At 46.8% G+C, this 22163-nt stretch overlaps 1 protein-coding gene across 5 annotated transcripts in view; it reads right to left on the bottom strand.

The window, feature by feature from the left end:
• Positions 1-22163, bottom strand: part of acss2l (acyl-CoA synthetase short chain family member 2 like) — a 93454-nt gene that overhangs the window by 3616 nt on the left and 67675 nt on the right. For all 5 annotated transcript variants that reach the window (XM_038808704.1, XM_038808705.1, XM_038808706.1 and 2 more), the window contains 4 exons: positions 7098-7154; positions 6907-6987; positions 5645-5753; positions 2084-2152 (listed from right to left, as the gene is read on the bottom strand). In XM_038808704.1, the coding sequence (XP_038664632.1) occupies positions 2084-2152; positions 5645-5753; positions 6907-6987; positions 7098-7154 (316 nt within the window). The remainder of the gene's footprint in view (positions 1-2083; positions 2153-5644; positions 5754-6906; positions 6988-7097; positions 7155-22163) is intronic.

Here is a 22163-nt window from a genome sequence, read left to right as displayed (position 1 = left end):
TGGTGTAGGTACACCCACAGTGCTGTTAGGGAGAGAATTCCAGGATTTTGAACAGCAATACATTTCCAAATCAGGACGGTGTGTGGCTCGGAGGGGAACTCCCAAGTGGCGGATACAATCAATAGATATGAATGTTGCAAAGTTCTCTGAAATGTCCTCCTGCGTCAGGCATTGGTGGTGTGTTGGGAAAACCCCTGTTGAGCAGCAATGTCTCCAGCACAGCGACGCTCATCTCCCAGGCTTCACAGCCGCCAATCTTGTGTCAATCAAAGGGCTGAACCATAGATACAGGTGGATAGGTAAATGACTCAATGCACTGGACACCTGAGATACAGCAGATGTAGCCGCCCTACTGCGGGCTGTTCCGAGGTCCGGAGTTGCGGGTGGCCTCTATCCTGAACTCCGGAGGCAGCCCCAGGCATTGTTCAGGTGAATCCCAACATCTGCCCGCCAAGGTGTTCCAAACATATTTAACACTTACGTTTTTTCCCACCGGCATCACAGAGAATTAGGCAGGTGTGGTCAAGCCTTCATCTGTATCCATTAGTGAGATGCAAATGAGGTTCCTCTGGCCTCCAGGGGCATTCCCTATCCGCCATGGTGGCCATCAGCAAAGGATCTTGGGCGGCATGGTGGCACAGTGATTAGCTTGCAGCCTCATAGCACCAGGGACCCAGGTTCAATTCTGACCTCGGGTGACTGTGTGGAGTTTGCACATTCTCCCCATGTCAGCGTAAGTTTCTTCCGGGTGCCCCGGTTTCCTCCCACAGTCCAAAGATGTGCAGGTTAGGTGGATTGGCCATGCTAAATCGCCCCAAGGTGGTGTGGCAGGGATAGAGCGGTGGATTGGGCCTAGGGTCGGTGCAGACTCGATGGGTCAAATGGCCTACGTCTGCACTGTAGAAATTCTATGATTATATGATTCTATAAATTCACGCCTGCGTAACACCGATTTTTGGATCTTTCACTGAACTTCCCACTCCTGATTGCCTTTGAGCCCGGATCAGTGATGTTAGGTGCCTTTTCAATATAGCAACTGGAAAGGACAGCGGACTGCATACCATGAGGAGTGCCCAGCCAGAATATGACGCATAATATCTGGTTATATAATTAATGAGGTCGGGACCAGAAGGTTCGCCGTGTTTTTCCACCGCCCCATAACAAGAAAAATTCCACATTCCCGCCCCCTGCCACAGGACTTAGTCCCCAAATGGGAATGTTTTGGTCATCATCTCCCTGTCCTTATGGAACCTTCTCTCAGACCAACACCGTCTTAAAATCTTTCCAAGGAAAAATATGTGCTTGAGGCAGTGAGTACAGAGGAAGAAACTGTCACACGAGTAAGATGCACTCCCTGTGGCCCTTTTGATAGCCAGAATTAACAAGTATCCTTAATTTAAAGACCTGAATCGTAGAAATATTCATGGCATACTGCTGGAATATTACGTTTCCATGCTGACTAAAGGCTTCCTAAAGGGACAGGACACAAGTATGCTCCAATAGGGCGGCACGGTGGCACACTGGTTAGCTCTGCTGCCTCACAATATCAGGGACCCGGGTTCAAGTCACCTTAGGTGGCTGTCTGTGTGGAGTTGGTACGTTCTCCCTGTATCTGCGTGGGTTTCCTCCGGGTGTTCCGGTTTCCTCCCACAGCCCAGAGATGTACAGGTTAGATGGAGTTACGGGGATGGGGCGGAGGTGTGAGTCTAGGTAGGGTTCTCTTTCAGAGAGGGTCAGTGCAGACCCGATGGGCCGAATGACCTCCTTGTGCAGTGTAGGAATTCTATGGTTCCAAGTAGATTATCTGATCATCATCACTTGCCAATTCTGGGATCTTGCTGTGTTGTGTTTTCCACATTACAACAGTGATTACACTTTGATATTACATCAGTGGCTGAAAAGCACTTTGGAATGTTTGAACGTTGTGCAAGGCACTATCTAAATGAATTATTTTTTAAATGATGTATCTCCGCTCAGGCATTCCTCTTGCTGGTCAGAAATTACATTAGACTTTTTTTCTTTCAGTTACAACCAGGTCTAAACAAAGCGATAATCCCGTTTGAAAGGCCATTAATATTTCTACCTGAGACATTCAGCATATCATCTATCCGTCCAGTGATCCAGTAATAACCATCTCCATCTCGCCTGCAACCTGGACAGCAAACTTTCTGTGAGTAACAGTGGCAGTCACATAGCTTCAAAAGTAGCTCTTTCATTATTTATCCATTTCAGCTGACTAATTGTGAATAAAAACCAGAAGGAAGATATTTAAATGTTGCTTTCTGTCGTACTCATGTTTCAAAACTAAATCGCGCAGGATGCTGTTGCTTCTCTTCAAACCAGTCTGAAACATTACTTCAGTTGAATCTGATTGGTGAAAATGAATAAAATGAAAGTCGCCATTGACCCCGAGGACCATAGGCTGATTTCCCCTTTTGGGGGAGAGCTGACTGGTGGTGATTTCACCTGAGGGTCCCCACACCTTAGGCGAGGAGTGAGGTTGAGAAGGCGGGGTCTTCATGAATAACCTTCATGAATAATTGGTAACACTTAAAGAAAAGGCAGGAATGTACCATCGGCTCTGACCCACCCCCTCCAGCTCACCCCACTGGCTCCTCACACAGTCAGAGAAAGCAAAATCTGGAAAATTCCACTCCCTCATTATTCTCCTGATATCCATCCTATCAAATCCCCTCTAGATCCAAGGCATTCAGAAATTCTGCTCACACTGCACAAGCTGGCAATGCATTCCAGAGGCTCAATACACTCGGGGGGGGAAAGAAATACCATCTAATATCTAGCTTATTTCTACCGTAGTTCAAATTGATGTCCTTCCCATTTGCCTGACTGAATTGATCGAGCAATAGGTACGTAATCCAGCCCTCTGATTATTTTGTATCGCTCTCAGCACACTCTTCTCATGCAGTATAAATTGTTGCTCCCTTTACATTTGGTACTCTTGTGGGTTGTCCTGATGAGTGCAAGATGAAAAACTTCGACAAAAAAATGTCTCTTTTTTTGCAGCAATATTCAGGTTTTGTATAACTCTATTGGGTTTCCATATCGTTATGAAGTACATTGACCCAGCTCCTCAATCATTCTTCTGAACCTGTTTGAAGGCCAGTACATCACTCACTCGGGAAACCAAAACTGGGCCAATATGATGCCGTCTAACCAAGGATCTATTTAAGGGTTTGCTTCACAAATAAGTTGTATTGAATTTTGTTGGTGCATTCTGGGTCCCCTCTTCCAACTATTTTATCCCCTATGAGCCACTTTCCCTGCAGCCAGAGTGCACCCCCTGTTTAGGAGTTTCTCCCTGCCTTTAAGTGACATCAGCAAGTATGCCTCCCATACCCCATAAACAGACGCAGCTAATAAACAGCACAGGTAGTGCAGTCGGCAGGCATGACTCATTGTAATGAGCTGGCGGCACGCAGTCCCTATCCAGCCCTGTTCTCGTGCACAGTCAAATTTCCAGGCCTAAATCTTGGCCCCGACTTTCCTACTCCCTGCATTAAGGTCTGAAAGATATTTTTTTAAAGGCCAATGATTGTAAGCAAGGGACTGTGAACGCAGGTTTTAACCGTTCATATCCGCTGTGAGAAAATACTTAAACACTTGATAATTAGTACCAAACTTGATGGCACCAATAAGGTATTACTGGGGAAGGAAAATGTATAAGTAATAATATAAAACAATTCACTAAAGGAATTTAGACCACTCAAATTAGAATTGAAGTCCAAACATATCTACTGTTTATGTATAAAAGTTATACATAGAAATAGAAGCGGAGGAGGCCATTCAGCCCTTCGAGCCTGCTCCGCCATTCATTCTGATCATGGCTGATCATCTAGTTCAATACCCTGATCTTGTCTTCTCCCCCACCTCCTCACCCGACCCTCCCACCCATATCCCTTTAGCCCCAAGAGCTGTATCTAATTCCTCCTTGAAATTACACAATGTTTTGGCCTCAACTACTTTCTGTGGTAGTGAATTCTACAGATTCACCACTTTCTGGGTGAAGAAATTTCTCCTCACCTCAGTCCTAAAAGTTTACCTCTTGTCCTCAAACTATGACCCCTAGTTCTGGACTCCCCCACCAACGGGAACATTCTTTCTGAATCTACCCTGTCTAATTCTGTTAGAATTTTATAAGTCGCTATGAGATCCTCCCTCACTCTTCTAAACTCAATTAACATAATCCTAACCGATTTAGTCTCTCAATATAGAACGTTATACACAGGTACTAACACAGAAAAACGTGAGTCTAGGTATCATTGAACTCTGAAGCCTTTTACTGGGTCATCAGTATTCGTACCAACAGAACATGCCCCAGTATTGACACGTCAAATGTTATGGTGGAAAATAAAAGGCTTGTGGTGTGGGGCGTGACATATTGGCATGTGTTGAAGATTGGCGAGCTAACAGGAAACAAAGGGTAGGGATAAATGGTGCTTTGTCTGTTTGGCGTGATGTTAATAGTGTGCCACAGGGATCAAGTATTGGGCCCTCAACTTGATGAAATTTTTTAAGATAACTTGGATGAAGGGACAAAAGGTCTGGTTGCTAAATTTCCTAATGATGCAAAGATAGGTAGGAAAGTAAATTGTAAAGAGGACATAGGGAGGCTACAAAGGAACATTGATAGGTTAAGTCAGGGGACAAAAATCTGGCAAATGGCAAATAATGTGGGCAAAGGTGAAACTGTCCATTTGAGCAGGAAGCATATTATCTAAATGGCTGAGCTCTGGGGTGCAGAGGGATCTGGGCATCCTTGTGCATGAATCGCAAAAGGCCAGTATGCAGGTACAGCAAGTATTTAGAAAAGCTAATAGAAAGTTGTTGTTTGCGAGAGGAATTGAATACAAGAGTAGGGAGGTTATGCTTCAGTTATAGATGACACTGGTGAGCCCATAGCTGGAGTACTGTGTACAGTATTAGCTTCCTTATTTTAAGGCAGGATATAAATGTATTGGAAGCAGTTCAGAGAAGGTTTTACTAAACTGATACGAGGAACTGGCAGGTCATCCTATGAGGAACGATTGGACAGGCTAGGCTTGTATCTGCTAGAGTTCAGAAGAGTAAGAAATGACTTGATTGGAACATATAAGATCCTGAGGGGTTTTGACAGGGTGGATGTGGAGAGGATGTTTCCTTTGGTCTGAGAATCTAGAACTAGGGGTCAGTGTTTAAACATGAAGAATCACCCATTTAAGACAGGGATAACAAGACATTTGTTTCTCTCAGAGTGCACTGATTCTTTGGAACTCTCTTCATCAAAAGGCAGTTGGAGCAGAGTCTTTGAATATTATCAAGGCAGAGGGAGATGGATTTGTGGTAAACAAGGGGGTGAAAGGTTATCGCAGGTTAGTCAGGTCAACCATGATCATGTTAAACGGTGGAGCAGGTTCGAAGGGTTGAGTGGCCTACTCTTGCTCCTAACCTGTACGTTTGTAAACATTTCTTCAAGATTGTGATTTTCTTTTGGCATAAAGCAAGTGAAATAGGTCATTTTCGTCACTCAGCTTTAAACCAATCACCAACCATCTAAACACCAAAGGCGGGTTCAGCACAAAGGAGGCTTATTCACGTAAGCCGACATTTAATTTTAAAATTCATTGAAAGAGAAATAGTGATTTACTGTCTCCAGTGAGATAAAACCCTGGGAACTTTTTGAAGTACGTCATCTCAAAGCGCTCATTGTCTCCGTACACCGTACGCAGTATAGACGGCCAAGGTTGTTTGAACACCTGAAACAAAGACAGAACAGGTTGATTCCACAAGTTAAATAATTCCATTGGCATAGTCCTCCAGGGGCATTGACACATTGTGCAGTGCGTTTATTACGGGCGGGATTCTCCATTGCGAATCCGCCCGCTACCCCTGCAAACGAGGACGGAAAATTTGGCTGCGCCATGCATTGCAGTGGGATTCTGTACTCTCGCCGCTTGTCAATGGGATTTTCCATTGCCCCATCCCCTGCCAATCTAGAGAAAACTGTCTGTCAATCTAGAAGTCTGTTGAAACCACTGTAGCCAAAGAAAAACATTGCTTGATTGACTACGTTCTGTGATAGATCTAGTTCCCACTTGCTCAATGTTTATTTACACAAGTTAAAGAGGTGTCAAGTGCTTGCAGTTTCTTCCATTGATACTTTAACAGTCTGGTTGATTGCCACTTTTATAGGGCAATAATAGAAGGTGATTTTGTAAGAAAGTTATGCATCAATTATTTTTTAAAGCTTTTTCACACATGATTTATTATCAATACTATCTCATGAACATAACTATTAAACCTTTACTCTACATGAGATGCTCTTGTGGGTGGGTGGAGAACATGACATGGCACGGAGAGGGCATGGGGAGTGTACGGGGTGGGGGGGTGAGGGGTGAGGTTTAGAGGGCTGTTTTCTGTCTTTTTCTTACTGCAACTGGTCCCAGACCATCGAGACAGGCCTGTTAGAAAGCCCACTTCTGCACACAGCGGTCCCTGTGGCTGCCACTCCAGTTAGCATGCTTCCACCCCAGAATGAAAATCCCAACTCTGCGAGTCTCCCGAGGCAGGCATACTGAGCTGGGAAATTTCCCCACTTCCGCTGCCCATCGCGAGAGTGAAAATCACGCCCATTAACTTTGTTTCCCTCTGTACTGAGGCTGTCTGACCTGCTGAGTCGCTCCAGCATTTCCTCTTCTTATTTTATATTGGCATCAAAGCGATGTAACCCTACGCAGCACATCAGCAGCAACAAAGGGTTCCATGCAACTTCCACACCATTTTGCAAACGAGTTAAGAAATACGATTTCTCGTGTACAGAACTATCTGGAACCTCGGTATTGTGACATTTATTTGGTAGTCGGTTGAGAGTTTTAAGAAAGTCCTGTCGGAGATGAACTGAGCACCTACCAAGTAACCTTCAGCCTCTCCTTCCAGCTCTTCACCATGTTCATTGAGAATTGCAGGGAGAACCCCAAAGAATGGAAATGTCTGGAGGAAAAAAGAAACAACGCAATTTGTCGAGTGTGTTTGTGCAAGAAGGAGATGGCTCACACCATGTGAAAGAAATCGTGGCGGCAATTCATTGAAGTGAGGCTTACAGTGGATCCCGGTTTCAATGGTGTAGCAGCTGGTAAAGGAGTCATCATTGGGCCACCCTGTATAGAAGCACAAGACAACAAAGGTGCAGGTCAGAACGCATTTCACAGTATCCTGGTCTAAACCCTCGAGACATTCTCTGTTGGTCAACACATTCATCAGTGCTGCTCCACTCTCAATCTGGGTATGTAATACTCACAACCTTAAGAAATGGTGATGATTTATGGACAATGGGGTTCGCCTTTCGATGTTCAATTTCTATGTAGCAGTTTAATGACGTAGCAGTTAAGTGATCTCTTCAGGAATGCGGTTTTAACAGTGCTCTGGGATTTCACACAGCAGCATCAAGGGGCAAGGGCGAAAGCGATGAATTATGGGTCTACACCCATTGTTACCCACACGGGTAATGCTTGATCTGGGCCTAGCTACTGGGGAGATGGGAAGATTAATTAAAATGCACACTGGAGAGCATTTCGAGGAGGTAGTTTAATCGCCCAATTTTAGACAACTCCAGTTTCTGAGTAGAGATTGTCTGGCTCATTACCTCACCCGTGTCTAAGGCAGAAGGAATAAAATACCCTGAAAAGAGAGAAAGGTCACATAAGAAACTTGTTCTAAAGGTGCCATTTACCTAAAACCTTGAGAATTATATGGAGGTGAATTTCCTCTGTCATTAACTTAGCTAAAACACATCAGTGACTGCGTACAAACCAGATTTTCTCTGACTGTATTAAAAATAGGTGTAATCCATTGCCAGTGACAAGGTGAGAGAATCAAAGAGAAAATTACGTGCAGTAAAAATTCTAATACAAGCAGGTTTTGTTTTTTGTTTTGAGGGAGAAAAGGCATTTTGGATTCACAACCCTAAGTCTCCAATTCAACTACGGTAGTGGCTGTCTCTTTACGGCCAACACAGCAGAGTAAGAGTCACCTGACCTGGGTGACCAATCAGGACTCAGTGTGGGGAATCACCCCACAGGGAGGAGTTACCCGAGGCAGAGGTATTTTAGGGCGAGTTGCAAATATGCTCCTGCTCTTGAAGATCACCCAATAGATCCTTTTTTGTTCACTAATGAAGTCTTCGAAAGTGCATCATTGCAACCACAATAATGGCCAGAGCAGCGGAGAGAGCACTGAACCCCTTTTTCTTGAGTTGGATATAGTAACTGAGTACATCTAATTGGCTCCACTTCCATGATGGCAGCCAATCCAAATACAACCTCTGTCCAATGACATAGAACTCGCCATTAGCCAATCACAAGTCGGGTTGCCAACTTACATTTCTGCTTCAAAACCAGATGCGAATGATTGAAGCAGCGAATTTACAGAATAGTTCATTGTTTCTGTGCCTGCCCCAAGTCTTATGCACTTAGTCCCGTCCCATACACCTCATCTCGTTCCATTTGCAATTGTATTTTTCAAAATATATCTACTCCTATTTTATTTAATTAATTCTTTGGATGTGGGCATCACTAGCCAGACCAACATTCCTTGTCCGCTCCTAGTTGCCCTTGAGAAGGTGATGAGCTGTCTTTCTGAACAACTGTCGTCTCTGAGGTGTAGGTACACCCACTGTGCTGTTAGGGAGGGAGTTCCAGGAATTTGACGCAGTAACAGAGCAGGAATGGCAATATAGTTCCAAGTTATTTTCGTCTTGGAAGGGACCTTCCGGGTGGTGGTATTCCCATGTGTCTATTGCCCTTGTCCTTCTAGATCAGGAGTTCTCAACCTTTTTTAACCCATGGACCCCTTTTCCTCTTAATTTTTTTTTGTGGACCCCCATAGCCATTCCACAGAAAAAAAAGCTTCTTATATGCGTGGTAAACTAATCCTAAAGTCCATCTACCTTACCGTGAGGGTTGGAAACGGATTAGCGGTATTTTTGTACGTTGCCAAACTTATTCTAATATGAAAAGTAATGAAAAAAACTTTTTACTGACTAAATTGAATTAAATTACTCTAAAAATAACCAATTCATATCAAATATACACAGTTTCTAGTGATTACTGTGTTAAATCATTCATTAAACTTGTCAAGGAGAAACGTGGCATAAGCGTCAGGTCAACCGTGGGTATTTAATAAGCTGCTTCTGTCATTAAAGGTCCTCCGGGCTGTTCCTAGGGGACAATAGCCCGGGCAATCTTCAACAACAACTGACATTAAAGCACAATAAACCCATTTGTCATCAACCGGTATGGATTTTTTTTTCTCATAATACAGTACCACAAAAATAAACACAGCAAATGCACCTTTTTGGTTCTGAGCCCCTTCAGCCCTCAAGGTAAATTAGATAGATTATAATCTCTCTTTGACCTTTGTCAGTGCGAGAGAGAAAGGTGAATATTCATCATGAAAACAAACATTTTTTTCTTCTACTTGATTCTCAGTAATAACAATTGTTCTGAAGTAGAATTGCTCTATGGACCACTAAAATATCACCGTGGACCCCCAATTCGGTATTTTTTTTGTGTGGACCCCCAGTAATGTTACAGGGACACCCAGGGTCCATGTGGACCCCGGTTGAGAACCACTGTTCTAGATGGTAGTGGTTGTGGATTTTTTAAGGTGCTGTCTGAGAAGGTTGAGTGAGATCCCTCAGGGCATCTTGTAGATAGTACACAATGTTGCTACTGTGTGTCAGTGGTGGGAACAGATTTTCCTTGTCAATCTTACCTAAACCTGTAATGATCTTGTACACCTCTAGTCCCTCAATCCCATTTTTTCTAGTGAGAAAAGGCCCAGCCCCTGGAACCTAACCTGGTAGCTAAAATTCCTCATCCCTGGAACCAATCTGGTAAATGTCCTCTATACCCTCTCAGGAATCCTCACATCCTTCCTAGAGAGCAGTGACCAGAACTGGGTGCAATATTCGAGTTGGGGCTCAACCACAGCATTTTACAGATTCAGCATAACTTCCCTACTTTTGTACCCAATACCTCTACTTATGAAGCCTAAAATCCCATATGCTTTGCTCACTGCTCGCTCAATGTAACCTGCCACTTTCATGAGGGGCAAAACATGACTGTAATAGGTTTGGTGAAGTATTGAGAAAGGTGGAGGTATTTATTCAGTGTCTGTGTTGAACCGTTTACATACTGATTGTAAAAAATGAGCCTGACAGGCTTTCTTGAGGTTTGAATCAAAAAGGGATCAGTTTATATCGAGTTAAAAACCCACCTAGGTAAAGATAGCAAAATATTTAAGGGAAAGGTTGTTTTATAAACCTGCGTCTCAAACTTTGCAACCCACATACACAAGCATGCAAAATATGTATAATGAAGTCATGTATAATAGGAAGTTACTTTCTTAACCAAAGTTGAAAGGTAAAACAGTTGAAGGTTCACTGTTTATGAGTCTTTGATTTTGGTTGGTCTTGCACAGTGATTTTGAAGAACCAGGAGTGGAGTGGAAGCATATGCAGCTGCAATTGCCAGACATCATTTCTTTTAAAACCATCATCCATTTTTCCAAAAACTCAATGTGGATCCTTTCAAATGAAAATTCACTATCTCCGTGCTGGATTTTAAACTGTAAGAGGTAGGGTCTTAACTTGGGATAATAGAGAAGGGAGCTCCTACTTATCCATTGGCAGCTTTTACAGATCAGCAATCTAAATTAAAGAGATTTCAAAATAGTTACTTCAGTCAATTGACGTCTGCCTCCGCATAATGATTTCAGAAGGCGTTTGTATATCTGGGGCTGGATTCTCCATAGCCCCGCTCCGAAATTACGTTTGTCGCGGGGGCAGAGAATCGACCTTTATACCCGAATCAGGCCCGGTGAATTGCTCCCCCGCGAATTATGCCACACGGCTGGGGGGCCATTGCCTGGGGACCTCCCATCGATATTCCGGTCCTGACCGGCCAAGTTTCCCAATGGCGTGGTTCTGCCCACGTCTGGCCGGTCATGACACATGCGGCTGCGGGCTCAGTCCATGGCCGCCCTGGTGATGGGCGGGGGGATCAAGTACTGGGGGGGGGGGGGCTTATGGGCAGCTGGGGCAGCGATGGGGCGGGTCGGATGAAGTGGTGCGGGGATGATCAGGGGGACCTTGTTTTGTGATGCTGGTCCGCGGTCCGAGTCCGCCATGGCGATCGGCGCGGCCGCCGCCGTGCACATGCACAAACTCGGAACCGGACGTGCGGGGGCCCATATCCGCAGCCAAAGCTGATTGAAGCACTCTGGGACCCTGCTAGGCCCCTGCAGGTAAGTCAATTGCTCTATATTTATTTCAGGAAAGTCTGGAGGAAATCACCAGCGTTTTTACGTTGGCATGGGGACGTAGCCCCATTTTTGGAGAATCCAGCCCCTGATATCTGAACCGATGGTGCTTTTGTTCATGGCTGAAGGTGATTAGATTCTGCAATGTTCCAATCATTAATCCATTGAAGAAGTCATTATCCACCTTGATGAGATAGAAAAACATCTTGCATTTAACTATTGTTCTACCAGACTTTTTGTCTCCCCTGGAGAGGTAGTCTTATAAAAATGTAAATGTAAGTTGAGCATATCTTGATAAATCCCTTTGAAGTAGTTCTTGACATCCTCGAGTGTGAAATTCCAGAGAAGGATATCATACATGTCTGAATTGTATTCCACATTGGTACGTTCCAGAAACAGATTGCTGAAGTACCAGGTGTCAGATGACTTGTGGTAGCCATCTTTAGTCCCTGTCTTTTCAAAAACATTTTTAAGCAGTTCAGTGTATGTTTGGTAAGCCGATGAAATTACAGATTAATATTACGCATGCACAAGTCACATCATCGTAACAATCTGTACCAATGGTCTTCGCGGGAACCTCCCATTCCATTGTAGTTGATCACAGTAAGAAGTCTTACAACACCAGGTTAAAGTCCAACAGGTTTGTTTCAACACTAGCTTTCGGAGCACTGCTCCTTCCTCAGGTGAATGAAGAGGTATGTTCCAGAAACATATATATAGACAAAGTCAATGATGCCAGACAATGCTTTGAATGCGAGCATTTGCAGGTAATTAAGTCTTTACAGATCCAAAGATAGGGGTAAGGATCTGTAAAGACTTAATTACCTGCAAATGCTCGCATTCAAAGCATTGTCTTGCATCGTTGACTTTGTCTATATACATGTTTCTGGAACATACCTCTTCATTCACCTGAGGAAGGAGCAATGCTCCGAAAGCTAGTGTTTCAAAAACAAACCTGTTGGACTTTAACCTGGTGTTGTAAGACTTCTTACTGTGTTCACCCCAGACCAACGGCGGCATCTCCACATCATTGTAGTTGTTTTGGGCTCATTTGCCATTTTGAGGATATTTTGGGAAACCTATACATCCCTGCTTGAGAGAAAGGATTAGTTTCTGGTGACATTCAGGATCTCAAATACCTGCTTGTTGGCATATGGAATGGTTCTAGGGACATGCCGAGGACTGGAAGTCAGATTCTTCCAGGACCACAGTGTGTTGTGTCTGTTGCCCATAGTCAGAGGTCTGTCAGCCACAGTTCTTTATCCGAGAGGACCATACACCTGCTCTTGTGACTAACATGAAATTGGTGAGGTGACCGTTTGCAGAGGTATCAGCAATCCAAAATGAGAATCCGTGATCCTTGATCTCATCCAAGAAGCATGGTTGGAACTCCTCCTGGGGTGGTATGTCAATGTCGTGGGCTGTTTTGGGATCCCCTACAGCTCTTGAGGCCCTCAATATAAAGCTTTCCAAAGTGTCCCAGCTGGTTGCATTTGAAACACTGCCCTGAGATGGCTGGACATTGCTGTCGTCCGTGAGGACGTTTGGCTCCAAAATGCTGATGTGGTCTCCCACCCTCTGGTGGTCTGTTTGGGGATTGCCTTTCTTGGCCTGGAGATTCTCTCGCCTTTTGTTGATTAGTGAGCTGGAGAGTTGGGGTTGCTCGTCAACATGGCTTAACCTCGCCACGTAAAATGTTGTTGGCAGACTTCAGACTGCCTGACTATATTTAGAATTTAGAATTTAGAATAGTACAGCACAGAACAGGCCCTTCGGCCCTCGATGTTGTGCCGAGCAATGATCACCCTACTTAAACCCACGTAACCTGTATACCCGTAACCCAACAATCCCCCCATTAACCTTACACTACGGGCAATTTAGCATGGCCAATCCACCTAACCCGCACATCTTTGGACTGTGGGAGGAAACCGGAGCACCCGGAGGAAACCCACGCACACACGGGGAGGACGTGCAGACTCCACACAGACAGTGACCCAGCCGGGAATCGAACCTGGGACCCTGGAGCTGTGAAGCATTGATGCTAACCACCATGCTACCGTGAGGCCCCCTGCTACCGTGAGGCCCCCTGCTACCGGGAGGGTTTTTTCTAGGGTCAGATCTTCTTTTGTCTGTAATATGGTATGACTGAAGTGATTGGCACATAATGTCACAGCAAGTGAAGTGAGGTGCGTGCTGATTGCTCACAACATTGAGGGTAAGAAGTGTGCCCCCTCTGCATCCAACCAAGCCTCAATATTTATTTTGTTTGGAACCACTTGAAATCGATCACAGCTGTATTAATATATGAATGATTAAGCATTTTCTATAACTTGATTTGAAATATTCGGCATGCATTAAATGTATTAATCTTACTCATGAGGTGATGGTTAGCGAAGAAGCCCGATTTCAATCTTGTGGCCCAGAGATGAAGGAGGTCCACTCAGAGAGTCATAGATGCCTACAGCACAGAAAAAGCCCTTCGGCTATCGAGTCCGTGCCAGTCAACTATAAACCACTTTCGTATTATATCCCCAATCACTAGTCTAGGCTGCCCATCACTGCTTTACATCATTTAATAGTGACCCTGTAACCAAGGAATCCTTGGTGAATTTCCTTTTCTTACCTTAAGGCACCAAAGGCTAGGGTAAAATCCATAAGCTCACCCAGTAGAGATCAGGAAGCAAACCTGGACATTAATTTTTTTTTAGCCAGACTAAGTGCATTTGCCGAAGATGGCTGTTGAAAAGGTAATATTCAGACAATGGAATGCATCTAATCTTTCAGAATTTTTGTGTTGCACTTAAGGATCCTCAATTTGGATTTCCGAATCCATGACTACTATCATCTAGAAGGACAAAGGCAAGAGATGCATGGGAACACCACCACCTAGACGTTCCCCTCCAAGCCACTCACCAGCCTGACTTGGGAATATTTCACTGTTCCTTCACTGTTGCTGAGTCAAAATCCTGGAACTCGCTCCCTAACAGCACTAGCGGTGCACCTACACCACATGGGCTGCAGAGGTTCAAGAAGGTAGCTCACCACCACCTTCCCGAGGGAAATTAGGGATGAGACACAAATGCTGACCTAGCCACTGACGCCCACATCTCCTGAATGAATAAAATAAACATGAGCATCAATGACCAAGAACAAAGAACAAAGAAAAGTACAGCACAGGAACAGACCCTTCGGCCCTTCAAGCCTGCGCTGACCAAGCTGCCCGTCTAAACTAAAATCTTCTACACTTCCGGGGTCCGTACCCCTCTATTCCCATCCTATTTGTGTATTTGTCAAGATGCCCCTTAAGCATCACTATCATCCCTGCACCAACACCTCCTCCGGCAGCGAGTTCCAGGCACCCACTACCCTCTGTGTAAAAAACTTGCCTCGTACATCTCCTCTAAACCTTGCCCCTCCCACCTTAAACTATGCCCTCCAGTAATTGACCCCTCTACCCTGGGAAAAAATCTCTGACTATACACTCTGTCTATGCCACTGATAATTTTGTAGACCTCTATGAAATGAAATGAAAAATGAAAATCGCTTATTGTCACGAGTAGGCTTCAATGAAGTTACTGTGAAAAGCCCCTAGTCGCCACATTCCGGCGCCTGTCCGGGGAGGCTGGTACGGGAATCGAACCGTGCTGCTGGCCTGCTTGGTCTGCTTTAAAAGCCAGCGATTTAGCCTGGTGAGCTAAACCAGCCCCTCAACCTCCATCGTTCCAGTGAGAAAAGACCAAGTTTATTCAACCTCTTCTCATAGCTAATGCCCTCCATACCAGGCAACAGCCTGGTAAATCTCTTCTGCACCCTCTCTAAAGCCTCCACATCCTTCTGGTAGTGTGGCAACCAGAATTGAACACTATACTCCAAGTGTGGCCTAACTAAGCTTCTATATAGCTGCAACATGACTTGCCAATTCTTATACTCAATGCCCCGGCCAATGAAGGCAAGCATGCTGTATGCCTTCTTGACTACCTTCTCCACCTGTGTTGCCATTTTCAATGACCTGTGGACCTGTACACCTAGATCTCTCTGACTGTCAATACTCTTGAGGGTTCTACCATTCACTGTATATTCCCTACCTGCATTAGACCTTCCAAAATGCATTACCTCGCATTTGTCTGGATTAAACTCCATCTGCCATCTCTCCGCCCAAGTCGGCAAACAATCTAAATCCTGCTGTATCTTCCGACAGTCCTCATCGCTGTCTGCAATTCCACCAACCTTTGTGTCGTTCGCAAACTTACTAATCAGGCCAGTTACATTTTTCTCCAAATCATTGATATATACTACAAACAGCAAGGGTGCCAGCACTGATCCCTGCGGAACACCACTAGTCACAGCCCTCCAATCAGAAAAGCACCCTTCCATTGCTACTCTCTGCCTTCTATGACCTAGCCAGTTCTGTATCCATCTTGCTAGCTCACCTCTGATCCCGTGTGACTTCACCTTTTGTACCAGTCTACCATGAGGGACCTTGTCAAAGGCCTTACTGAAGTCCATATAGACAACATCCACTGCCCTACCTGCATCAATCATCTTTGTGACCTCCTCGAAAAACTCTGTCAAGTTAGTGAGACACGACCTCCCCTTCACAAAATCGTGCTGCCTCTCGCTAATATGACCCCTTGCTTCCAAATGGGAGTAGATCCTGTCTCGAAGAATTCTCTCCAGTAATTTCCCTACCACTGACGTAAGGCTCACCGTAGTTCCCTGGATTATCCTTGCTACCCTTCTTAAACAAAGGAACAACATTGGCTATTCTCCAGTCCTCCGGGACATCACCTGAAGACAGTGAAGATCCAAAGATTTCTGTCAAGGCCTCAGCAATTTCCTCTCTAGCCTCCTTCAGTAATATGGGGTAGATCCCATCAGGCCTTGGGGACTTATCCACCTTAATATTTTTAAAGACGCCCAACACCTCGTCTTTTTGGATCTCAATGTGACCCAGGCTATCTACACACCCTTCTCCAGACTCAACATCCACCAATTCCTTCTCTTTGGTGAATACTGATGCAAAGTATTCATTCAGTACCTCACCCATTTCCTCTGGCTCCACACATAGATTCCCTCCCCTGTCCTTCAGTGAGCCAACCCTTTCCCTGGCTACCCTCTTGCTTTTTATGTACGTGTAAAAAGCCTTGGGATGAGACTTCTGGTGGCGGCTATGAAGGAGTAAGTCGCACATTTGATGGCTCCCGCTCGGGTTGGACTTTTGGACCTTTTCCCCCGATTGTTTACCGGACTTGAATTGAAAAATTGATGAACTGAATTCCCACATTGGTGCATGGAGGAGGAGGACTGGGAGTACTCACAAAGGCAGTAACAGAAGGACAGAGAAGGCTTGGGCCAGCAGTCAATGGAGCAGATGATGCAAGTTATCCAGGAGGGGTGCGCCAAGCAGAAACGGGACTGCTTGCACCCGATTAAAGAGTCAATTGTGTGGCTGGAGCTTAGATTGGAAACCCAAGATCGGGCGATCCAGAAAGTAGAGAAGGCGCTGGCTGACCATGAGGAACATCAAACTGCGATGGAGTTGGAGGTGGGGCTGCTGAGAGACCAGCAGAAAAGGCTCCTGGAGAAGGTGGAGGACCTAGAGAACAGGTCCCGCAGGCAGAGCTTGAGGATCGTTGGGCTCCCAGAGGGATTTGAAGGAGCAGACGCTGGAGCAAACATAGCGGGCATGTCCGAGAAGCTGCTGGGGGATGGGGAATTCCCCCGACCCTTGGAGGTAGACAGGGCTCAGAAAGCGCTCGCGAGGAAGCCGCGAATGGGAGACCCTCCGAGGGCAATGGTGGTGAGATTCCACAGATATCTGGATAAGGAGCCTGTTTTACATTGGGCCAAGCAGACACGGAGCTGTAAAGGAGATGACAGTATCCTGCGGATCTATCAGGACCTGAGTGCGGAAGTGGCCAGGAGCAGAACGGGCTTTAACCAGATCAGGTCGACCCTTTTTAAGAAAAACGTGTAGTTCGGACTGCTGTATCCGGCCTGCCTCTGGGTCACGTACAAAGAGCAACACTTTTATTTCGAGTCGCCTGAGGAAGCACTGGACTTCACGAGAAAGAAAGGACTGGTGGTGGACTGAGAACTTTTGAACTTTGCTGCAACGTTCATGTTTTAAAAAGTTTCTCGTTTTTCGTTTTGTGGATGCTATTTGTAATGCCTTCTGTATTGATTTGAGGCCAGTTGCAGAGCTGAGTGAGTTAAACTTTACATTTGAAATGTTGGAGGATGGAGGTGTGTTTCTTTAGATGTTGGATCTCTTGCTTGATCTTTTCTTTTTTTCTGTCGGGCAATTGTGTTGGGATTGTTTGTCATTGGAATATGTATGTATGAGCGGGGGGGGGGGGGGGGGGGAACAATAGGTGGCGCGAGGGGTGGGGGCCACTAAGCTAGCTGGGCCGGCTAGGTCACAGAAGCATAGTGGGAGGTGAGCAGATGTTAGGCTTATCAAAGGGATCGATTTACATTGTGCTGTTACTAGGGGAGGAGGGGGGGAAATGATCTGCTGGCGAGGGAGTAACTGTGGCTGCGGGACAGAGGAGATCGGGGGCGGAGGCTGCTTGGGGGCGGGCTGGTGGAGGCACAGAGCGCGGGCTGGAGACTGGCCCAAGAAAGGTGATGGCTGATCGGCGAAGGGGGGGGGGGGGGGGGGGGGGGGCAATGAGCCCCCCAACTAGGCTGATCACCTGGAATGTACGAGGGCTCAACGAACCGGTCAAGAGGGCACATGTGTTCGCGCATTTGAGAGGACTGAAGGCGGACGTGGTAATGCTGCAGGTGACGCACCTTAGAGTAGCTGACTAGATTAGATCGAGGAAAGGTTGGATCAGTCAGGTCCTTCACTCGGGACTAGACTCGAAGACTAGAGGGGTCGCGATCCTGATCAATAAGGGGGTGGTGTTTGAGGCGGGTAGAATAGTCTCGGACATGGGAGGTCGGTACATTATGGTCAGTGGGAAGCTAGAGGGGGTGTAGGTGGTATCAGTAAATGTGTATGCGCCAAATTGGGACGATGTGGAGTTTATAGGAACTAAGAAGGTTCATGGAGCAGATGGGGGGGGGGATCCATGGAGATTTGGGCAGCCGAGGGTGAAGGAGTTTTCCTTCTACAATTTCTTCATTATGAGCAGGGCTTTACTGGCGGGGTTGGTGGACACGGGGTACTCGGCGATTACAATCTCAGACCATGCCCTCACTGGGTTGACCTACAGGTTAGTAAAGACTGTAATCAGTGCCCGCACTGGAGGTTAGATGTGGGTCTTTTAGCGAACGAGGAGGTGTGCAGGTGGCTGAGGAAATGTATTCAGAATTACCTGGAGGTCAATGACACGGGGGAAATTACGGCAGCGGTGGTCTGGGAAGTATTGAAGGTGGTGGTTAGAGGGGAGCTGACCTCGATACAGGCCCACAGGGAGAAGGTAGACAGGGCAGAGACGGACCGACTGGTAAAGGAGATATTGCAGGTCGACAGGAGGTATGCGGAGACCCCAGAGGCAGGGCTTTTAAGGGAACAGTGGAGGCTACAGGCGGTGTTCGGCTTATTAACCACAGGGAGGGCGGTGGAGCAGCTGAGAAAGGTGAGGGGGGGGCGATCTATGAGCATGGAGAGAAGGCCAGCAGAATGCTTGCACAGCAGCTGAGAAAGAGGGAGGCAGCCAGGGAGATAGAGAAAGTAAAGGATGGAGACGGGAACCTGGCTGGAGACTCAGCAGGGGGTGAATAAGGTGTTTAAGGATTTTTATAGTCGGCTGTATGGGTCAGAACCCCCAACAAGGCCGGAGGGGATGAGGCACTTCCTAGGGAGGCTGAATTTCCCGAAGGTGGACGGGGAGCTGGTAGAAGGGCTGGGGGCCCCGATCGGGATCAAACAGATAGTGGAGGGTCTGAAGGCCATGCAGTCGGGTAAAGCCCCGGGGCCGGATGGGTACCCAGTGGAGTTCTATAAAAAGTTCTCGGGGATATTGGGGCCGGTGTTGATGAGGACATTCAATGAGGCAAGGGAGAGAGGGGTGCTGCCCCCGACGATGTCATAGGCAACGTTTTCGCTGATCCTGAAGCGGGAGAAGAAGCCAGAGCTGTGAGGGTCCTACAGGCCGATATCCCTGTTGAATGTGGATGCCAAACTGCTGGCCAAAATTTTATCCTCTAGGATTGAGGATAATGTTCCTGCATTATTGGGGAGGACCAGACGGGGTTTGTTAAGGGAAGGTAGCTGGTGGCCAATATATGAAGGTTATTAAACATGATCATGATGCCCCCGAAAGGTAGGGAGGTGGAGGTAGTGGCCGCAATGGACGCAGAGAAGGCCTTTGATTGAGTAGAATGGGAATATCTGTGGGAGGTGCTGGGACGGTTCGGATTTGGACGGGGCTTTATTGACTGGGTCAGGTTACTGTGTCAGGCTCCTGTAGCGAACGTACAGATGACCAGGACATCGAACTATTTCAGACTGCGTCAGGGGATGAGACAGGGATGCCCCCTCTCCGCACAGTTATTCGCATTAGCCATAGAGCCGCTGGCAATTGCACTGCGAGCCTCAAGGGGCTGGAAGGGGCTGGCCGGTGGGGGTGGGACGCGCTCCCGTTGTCACTAGCTGGGAGGGTCCAGACGGTGAAGATGACGATTCTTCCTGAGATTCCTGTTTGTGTTTCAGTGTCTCCCCATCTTTATTCCGTGGACCTTTTTTAAACGGTCAACAAAGTGATCACTGGCTTTGTATGGGCAGGCAAGACCCCGCGAGTAAGGAGGATGATGCTTGAGCAGAACCGGGGAAAGGGCGGGCTGTCAAACTTCAGTAACTACAATTGGGCGGTGAATATAGCCATGATCAGGAAGTGGGTGGTGGGGGGAGGGTCGGCATGGGAGCGTATGGAGGCAGCTTCATGTAAGGGCACCAGTTTGGGGGCGTTGGTAACAACGCCTCTGCCGTTCCCGTCAGCCCGGTACTCCACCAGCCCCGTGGTGGTGGCAGCTCTGAGAGTCTCGGGCAGTGGAGGAAACATGTAGAAGCAGAGGGCGCATCGGTCTGTTCTCCAATCTGCAATAACCACCAGTTTGCCCCGGGGAGTATGGACGGCAGGTTTCGGAGATGGCAGAGGACAGGGATTGAGAGGATGGGGGATATGTTTATAGAGAGGAGCTTTATGAGTTTGAGGGAGCTGAAGGAGAAGTTTGGATTGAATAGTGGAAAATAATTCAGGTACCTGCAGGTGCGGGACTTCCTACGTAGACAGGTCTCAACCTTCCCGCTCCTACCACCAAGGGGGATACAGGACAGGGTGGCTTCCAGAGGGTGGGTGGGAGAAGGCAGCGTCTCTGACATTTGAAATGAAATGAAATGAAATCGTTTATTGTCACAAGTAGGCTTCAATGAAGTTACTGTGAAAAGCCCCTAGTCGCCATATTCCGGTGCCTGTTCGGGGAGACTGGTACGGGAATCGAACCGTGCTGCTGGCCTGCCTTGGTCTGCTTTAAAAGCCAGCGATTTAGCCCAGTGTGCTAAACCAGCACAAGGAACTTATGGGGGTCAGAGGAGACGCAGACTGAGGAGCTGAAGCGCAAGTGGGAAGAGGAGTTGGGAAGAGAGATAGAGGATGGTCTATGGGCGGGCATGTTGAGTAGAGTCAACGCGTCCACAACATGTGCCAGGCTCAGCCTAATACAATTCAAGGTTGTTCACCGGGCTCACATGACAGCGGCTCGGATGAGCAGATTCTTTGGGGTGGAAGATAGGTGTGCAAAGTGTGCGGAAGGGCCAGCGAACCATGTCCCCATGTTCTGCACATGTCCAAAGCTTAGGGGATTTTGGCAAAGGTTTGCAGATGTCAAGCCCAAGGTGTTAAAAACAAGGGTGGCGCTGAGTCCGGAGGTGCCAAATTTCGGGGTGTCGGAAGACCCGGGAATCCAGGAGGAGAAAGAGGCAGACGTTCTGGCCTTTGCTTCCCTGGTAGCCCGGAGACGGATACTATTAGCTTGGAGGGACTCAAAGCCCCTGAAGTCAGAGACCTGGCTATCGGACATGGCTAGCTTTCTCTGGAGAAAATCAAGTTTGCCTTGAGAGGGTCAATGTTAGGGTTGGATTGGAGAACAGACCGATGCGCCCTCTGCTTCTACATGTTTCCTCCACTGCCCGAGACTCTCAGAGCTGCCACCACCACGGGGCTGGTGGAGTACCGCGCTGGCGGGAACGGCAGAGGCGTTGTTACCAACGCCCCCAAACTGGTGCCCTTACATGAAGCTGCCTCCATATGCTCCCATGCCGACCCTCCCCCCACCACCCACTTCCTGAGGTAGCAACCGATCGTCGACTTCTTTGCGGAAAATTAATCATCAGCAGAAGTGGGGGGGGGGGTTAGTTTAGCTTAGAGTAGGGGGTTAATAAAGGTGGGACCTGTAAGGGAGGGTGACAGCTTTTGCACTATGTTTATAGTTTCATGTACATTGTTGATTTTGTTGTTGTAAAACCAAAAATACCTCAATAAAATGTTTATTAAATAAAAAAAGCCTTGGGATTTTCCTTAACCCTATTTGCCAATGACTTTTCGTGACCTCTATTTGCCTTCCTGACTTCTTGCTTATGCTTAAGTTCCTTCCTACTTTCCTTATATTCCACACAGGCTTCATCTGTTCCCAGCCTTCTAGCCCTGACAAATGCCTCCTTTTTCTTTTTGACGAGGCCTACACTATCTCTCGTTATCCAAGGATTGCGAAATGTGCCGTATTTATCCTTCTTCCGCACAGGAACACGCTGGTCCTGAATTCCTTTCAACTGACGTTTGAAAGCCTCCCACATGTCAGATGTTGATTTACCCTCAAACATCCGCCCCCAATCTAGG

This window comes from Scyliorhinus canicula, chromosome 10 (assembly GCF_902713615.1).
Source record: "Scyliorhinus canicula chromosome 10, sScyCan1.1, whole genome shotgun sequence".
Taxonomy (NCBI): domain Eukaryota; kingdom Metazoa; phylum Chordata; class Chondrichthyes; order Carcharhiniformes; family Scyliorhinidae; genus Scyliorhinus; species Scyliorhinus canicula.
This window is presented reverse-complemented; position numbering and strand designations above follow the sequence as displayed.